The following is a 6,985-nucleotide window of genomic DNA, read 5'->3' as shown; positions in this document are numbered from 1 at the left end:
TCATCTGATGTGCTTCCCCATTTTGGCATGTTGGGAATGAAAAAGTTTTTCCATTTGCAATTGCTGACCGTCAGACTGTTGGTAACTGTGTGCACCGGGAAGGAATCCTTTTGTTCTGGGAGATTTATAATCTGTATTTACTTAGGGGTTTTTTTGCCGTCAAGTCCCAGCTGATTTATGCCTACCCCGTAGGTTTTTCAAGGCAAGAGACTAATAGAGGTGTTTGCCTTCATATAGGTAGGTCACGACCAGGTATTCCTTAGAGGTCTCCCGCCCAAATAATTGCTAGAGTTGACTCTGCTTCTGACATCTGATGAGATCAGGCGAGAATATTTATTTGGAATAGTAACATGAATAAATAATGGCCCTTTTTTGAAGTCAACCGTCATTGATTGTACAGGACAATTTACTCCTTTATACCTCAGTTGAAAAATAGCTCACTATTATTGGTTTATGTGGAACAGAGCTTACTGTTGTGTTAAGCATTTTAGGGCTTAATTTCTAACACAGTTAAACATTTGTCTACTGTTTTAACTAACCTTTTTGTTAAGTGTTCAGTAATCAGATACTCGAAATGGACATTACTTTAACAGCTATTGATCGCTTTGGAGCATAAAGAATGTTATATTTATTCATTAATCAGAACTTTAATCCGTTTTTGTGTAACTTCTTGGGAAGGGGGGGATATGATATGGCCCTCTTCAGTCAGGTAAGTGCGCCTCTCCATTTTTATGCTTCTGGTGATGCAGAGTGAATACACACAGCTTTTCATCTGTCCCTCAGATTCCCTGTCCCAACCAGCATGTTGATCCCATGCATTCCCTTGGGTTTTAAAAGGAAAAATAACAGCTGTGTGGTCAGAGGGGGCTTAAACTCTGATAAATGTCCATTTTGCTACCAAATTCATGCAGATTTTAAATGCACACATTTCTAATTTATCGTTTGTTCCACCTGTGAATTTTCCTAGTGTAGATGTTGGCTTGAATCAGGGGCGTAATGCCCATTGGGCAAGGTGGGCAGCTGTCCAGAGCACCACCTTATGGGGGGCATCAAAATGCAGGGTTCGTTTTTGGGTATTTTTAGTGGTTTTCCATTTTTGGCCTGCAGGTGGCACAGTTTTTAGGCTAGCGGCACCAAAATTTCAGCGTATCATCAGGAGACTGTCCTTATGCTACCCCCCAAGTTTGGTGAGGTTTGGTTCAGGGAGTCCAAAGTTATGGACTCCCAAAGGGGTGCCCATCCCCCATTGTTTCCAATGGGAGCTAATAGGAGATGGGGGCTACAGTTTTGAGGGTCCATAACTTTGGCCCCCCTGAACCAAACTGCACCAAACCTGGGGGGTATCATCAGGGCAGTCTCCTGATGAGACCCTGAAAGTTTTGAGACTGTGCCTTCAGAAATGTACCCCCCCCCCTGCAACCCCCATTGACAGCAATACAGAAAACTCAATGCAGAACAAAGATTCTTGGGCAAATTTCTGTGATGTTCCTGCAGGGGGTGCATTTTTTGATGTATCGGCACCAAAATTTCAGGGTATCATCTGGAAACTGTCCTGATGGGACCCCCAAGTTTGGTGCAGTTTGGTTTAGGGGGTCCAGAGTTATGGAACCTCAAAGGGGGTGCCTCATCCCCCATTCTTTGGACTCCTTGAACCAAACCTCACCAAACCTGGGGGGTAGCATGAGGACAGTCTCCTGATGAGATGCTGAAATTTTGGTGCTGATATGTCTGAAAATGCACCCCCTGCAGGCACCAATGTCCTGGTGCAAAAAAAAATTTGGTCGTGGTGGAGTGGCCGCCATGGGGCGGGGGAGCATCCAACTCAGGTTTTGCCCAGGGCTGCAGTTTGCGTTGTTACGCCCCTGGCTTGAATAAATGTAGAATGAGAGATTCAATGTGAAATGTGAGGGGGTGTCTAAGTGCATGCACATGTGACTTTTCTTTGGCTACGGTACTAAAGTAAAACTTTCAAAATCTAAAGGATGTCTGATGGGCTTAATTAACATTCCAAACCTTGTGGGTCAGTCATCTGTATGGCTTTTTAAAGAAATGTTGATTCACTTTTTGGGTTTCTTGAGTTATCTTGAGTCACAAGCAATTGATAATGCGGGGAGACATGCCTTAAAGCACTCTGAAAATTAAAGTGAGTTTGTCTATTATGTCTGATGGCCTTGATATAAAGTCCTGAACTCTAAGTTTTTGTGAGATAAGAATTTTCTTTTCCAATTTCCCCAAAGAACTGGTGTAATGTCTCAACAGCTACTTTGTCTCTGTTGCTGTCAAGGCAAGCTACCTTCTTATTAAAATACATCCTTTCTCTGATTCTAAGGTAGTTTCTGTCTGTCTCTTCTGTGTTCCCCAAACCTCACTTTTTGAGAAGCTAGCCATTACTGGATCTTCCAGCACATTTTGCAGAGCTAATTTGCACATTGTACATTTTTATCCATCAACTGTTTACATGATTGCTGCTAAACGTGTGAATGCACTGTGACTGAGATGGTGTGAAAGTTCTCTTCATACATGCATCATAAAATATGTGTGTGTGTGTGAATCAGCCCAAAGTTTTTTAAACAACTTCACAAAACAGCTTGAAAACTAGTTGGTTTTAAAATCATAATTTTAAATTTTCTACATGGTTTTCAATTGTGAATGCTTTACAAATCAATATACAAAAAGGAAAGCAGAATCGCAACACAGGATCGGTAAGAGGGAAAGTGACTATATTTCTCTATATATAAATATACACATAATATACAAAACACACACATGCTGGATATTGCATATATGGCATCATGTATGTACAAATAACATATACAGGTTGTGGAAGGCACTTGGTGCGGTATATTTATTTGCCTCAATGTGGAATGGGAGCTTGGTTATGATTTATTTTGGAAATGATATTGGTTGTAAGAGTTACATGTATTTTGTATTTTTAGGTCTGGGCTAAGCTAGACTTGAGCTGTCAGGATGATGGTTCTTTCTGAGTATAGATATCCCAGTTTTAGAGATTACAAGAATCAAATAACTCTTTCCACTGTGAGATGTGTAGAACAGAGAGCAGCAGGAGAATCAAAGTAGCCCAAAAGTTCACATAAAAACCAAAAGGCCCTGGCATTGTGAGGCTATGGCTAGGTTAGCAAGGGTCACCTTTGTGTTTGGAGACCAGGCTGGCCACTTGAAGAGCACATGGCAAAAACTTTTCCTTTTGCATAGTCACGAATCAACCTACATAACGGTCAGAGGGAAAGAATCCTTGGTCCACACAGTGTATCCTGCATTGGTCTGTACTCACAGACAAACTGCCCTCTGTTTTTTTGTTAGTGGTGATCACAGAATCTATCTGGAACTAGTTCGGAGTAGACCATGTTTTCAAAAGACACTTAATACCTTTTAGTCTAGAATGTGTTACTTAATGGAATTTTAGTACTTTAGAATACAGAAGAGCACCACAGTTAATTGTAATGTATATTCCAATGTATATTAGATATGCAGAAACAGTTAATTCTGTAAACTGCCTTTCTGTAAATCTTGCTTTTGAAGATTCAACCCTTCGGGAATCCTGGAGAAGTTGAAAACTCCTTTTAGAGATTGAATGTTATGTGGCAGATAAAGAATATTTTGGTTCTCCAGAGCTTTTGGATTCTATGATCCATGCTGTATAGTCTGCAAGGACTGTGCAAAATATGCAGGTCACGTATTTTATGCAAACACATAAGCACGATTTTCTTCAGGCATTAATGTAGAACTAACTATACATGCATTTGGTAATATGGAAGTCTAAATATAGTATTATGAATTTTCCTAAGATCTAATATTTTGGAGCAAATTTCCAAAATACTCAATTTACAGTGCTTCAAAGTTTCTGGAGTGTTTTAACTGTATCTAATGAAGAAGGCCGTTTCTTATTAAAGCTCATATCCAAGAAGAAATCATCAAAAGTGTCAAATGTCTTGTCTTAAGAATAGTGAATGGATGCATAACTGTCTTACGGGCAGGGGTGAGGCTCTGGATTGGGCTGCAACAGCAGCAGATTCTAATCTGGAGAAGCAGGTTCAATTCTCTGTTCTTCCATAGAATCACATTAGAGACTCCTAAAGGTATAGAGAAAAGCAGGGTATTAAAACCTACTTTCTCTTCTTAATACACGCCTCATTTTCTGCTGCAACAGTAAATTATGGGAGTGCTACTGAGCAGAGGAATATCTGCATGTTTGATTCCCCTATGAGATCAGAGGTACCATCTTGCACTGATTTCAGCCCATTGGCTCAAATACTGGTAAGTTTTGGTAGCACCCAATGAAAAGAAGTATGCTTCTTTTACATCAGTTGCCGGGGAGCACAGGCAGGAGGATGCTATTGCTTCCCGTTTGTAGGCTCTTAAAGGCATCTCCTTGACCATTGTCAAGTTGCCCGACTTGATAGTCTGATCCACCATGGCTGTTCCTATGTTCTTAAGTTTGTGCTGTGGGGTGCGCTAGGGAACACAGCATACACAGGTTCTTAGCAGAATCTTGTGAGTTCCAATTAGTTGCTGACTTTGGATATGTGTCCAGCCACATTGAATACTGGGTGCTTTAATATTTTTGGTGTGTCTGGGGTGAGCTAAGCTTTAATTATCTGCTGCCTGGGTAGGTACATCATCCCCTAGAAAACCAGGCTGTAGGAAACTGAAGCATCCTAAACTGAGCACTTGCCTGTTAACCTGTAGCTTCTCTCTTCCACTTGAACAGAATTGTTAGAGAATCTCAATAGAGGAAAGGGCAGTGTGAGACCCCAAATGTCCAGCATGTGATAGGCCCTGTCAGTTCTCAGCAGGTGCAGAGGTGACATTATCCTGAATTGTTAATGCCTTTCACTGTTTAGGGTGAGATTCTTTGGGAATATGACTCCATTCTTGTTTGATGGTCTGTTCCACACGATGTTAAAAGGTTAAATGTTCCAGGAAGTTGAGTATTTTATTGATTAGGCAGCAGCTTCTGTCTTTCCCTCTCAAAATGCTGCCTTGTAATAGGTTGACTTCCTAGTTCAGAGAACACGGACTCATTTGTTTCCTAGTTTCCCTTCCTTGATGGAACTCTGCTTTGGCAGGAGAGGAGGTTCTTTCACCCACATTGAGCAGTTCTGGTAGTGCTTGGCATTTGAGAAATGGTGCTTCAGCAAGCTAGGTTACATGTCATTGGCAGCACCCTGGCTTTTTTCTGAAGAAGTGATATACTGGACCATGTTTTCCCCAAAACAGCTCCACTGAGGGAACTGGAAGACTGCTTTTATAAGTGAGAGGTAAAGGCTGGTGCTGGTGACGTGGGAAACAAGGTGGTCTGAAGGCTGTTCCTTGCTGCGTCTTTGCTTTCTGAATCAATGAGTAGCTCATTGTCGGCAAGGCAAGAGAGATGAGTGGAGAAGTCACTATTATGCCTTCTGGTACCTGCCTTTTGTTGGCATGGGATGAGAGTCACTGAGGGGAAGTTGTAAGCATCCAGGACTGGTGGGCATCTAGATGGCATTCTGAAGATGTCTGGTGCCTCAAATACATGATCCGTGTCAGAGAAAGGAACAAGGGCCTGGGTAGAGTCATACGAGCTCTTCTCTGTGTCATCGGACACATAAGACTGGACACAGCTTTCCTGGGTCTGGCTCTTCTGCCTCAGTAGCCTCAAGTCATCTCTGAAGTGGGGGTTAAAGAGGAGGTAGAGCAGGGGATTCAAACAGGCTGGAAGGGGCAGGACCACCAACAGGACAGACTTGATGACTTCAGGGGTGATGAGGAAGAGGCTGAGCATGGAAGAGAAGGTGAGGAAGGCCACTGGACAATAGAGAAGGCAATTGATAAAGATAAGCCAGGCCACATGCTTAATCATAGCACAGTCCCAGACTGAGTCAAATTCACCTTTCAGCAGGTTGCAATAGAGACCGATGTATGTGCCGGTGATTATGAGGAAACAAAGGGTGTTGACCAGCACCAGGCCCACCATGAAGCCCAGCATGGAAGGCTTCCCATCAGGGAGGGCGTAAGGCAGGCAAAGAGGGGATGTACCATACTCCCCTACAGAAAAGAGTGGGAGAGCTGCAGCCACAGAGGAGAGTGTCAGGCAACACATGGCTCCGGCCTTGACAGTGCCGAAAGAAGGCACTTTACCATAAGTCTTCATGCATGACACTGACAGACTGCACTGAATAGCAGCCAGTGTTAGGAGGAGGATGGAAGCCTCTGAAGCAAACACTGACAAGAATCCAGTGACCTGGCACCCTGCACCGGTCTCCCACCTGGCTCCATATTTGGCAAAATGCCCGAAGGTGATGGTGTCCACAAAAGCCAGGATGGCGCAATACATGCCTGTCAGCAGGTTGGTTCCAGCGATGCTGCCAATGACAAATTTGACTGGAGACAGATAGCCGGGCGAGGCAAAGACAACCACCATGACAAGCCCGTTGCACAGTATGGAGACCAGCATGATCAGCCAGACACCCAGGCGGATTACCCAGCTCTCAAACAGGTGGTCACATGGCTTGAAGGGACCTGAAAAGGGGGAAGAAACGAGTCCAATCAAAGCCTGGCTGAAGGAGGGACTATAGCAAAGCAAATAGAAATATGTTGCCAAACCATTGGCCACTGAGCCCTGCTTGTCTTAACTGCTGATGGAACAAGGGAAGTCAATTAGGTAAGAAAACAGAAGTCACACTGGGGTGAAGTGGGCAGAAGTAGGGAGGTACGCAGCAAAAACCAAAGCAGTGATGCAGCTGTTGGCACTTTTAACCTAACAACTAAAACTAGCTGCTGCATCTCTGTCTTCTTTTCTGTATTTTATCCTTCTGCTAGTTCCAGGAAAGTGCAGAATGCTCAGTTAAATAGGACCCAGCATCCTGGAAATGCTACACATTCCTGCCCCTTGAGTCTGCAACAAATACAGCATCCTCTCATTATTATTATTATTTTTGCTGCAATAAGAGATGGAAATTTGTATTGTTGAAAGCTTTAACGACCAGAA

At 43.1% G+C, this 6,985-nt stretch overlaps 1 protein-coding gene across 4 annotated transcripts in view; it reads right to left on the bottom strand.

Moving 5' to 3' along the window:
• Positions 1-2,599: 2,599 nt before the first annotated feature.
• Positions 2,600-6,985, bottom strand: part of LGR6 (leucine rich repeat containing G protein-coupled receptor 6) — a 164,663-nt gene continuing 160,277 nt past the window's right edge. For all 4 annotated transcript variants that reach the window (XM_048498394.1, XM_048498395.1, XM_048498397.1 and 1 more), the window contains one exon: positions 2,600-6,516. In XM_048498394.1, the coding sequence (XP_048354351.1) occupies positions 5,267-6,516 (1,250 nt within the window). In that variant the 3' untranslated portion in view covers positions 2,600-5,266. The remainder of the gene's footprint in view (positions 6,517-6,985) is intronic.

Source organism: Sphaerodactylus townsendi, linkage group LG05 (assembly GCF_021028975.2).
Source record: "Sphaerodactylus townsendi isolate TG3544 linkage group LG05, MPM_Stown_v2.3, whole genome shotgun sequence".
Taxonomy (NCBI): Eukaryota; Metazoa; Chordata; class Lepidosauria; order Squamata; family Sphaerodactylidae; genus Sphaerodactylus; species Sphaerodactylus townsendi.
The sequence above is the reverse complement of the archived record's forward strand: the minus strand, read 5'-3'. Positions and strand labels throughout refer to the sequence as shown.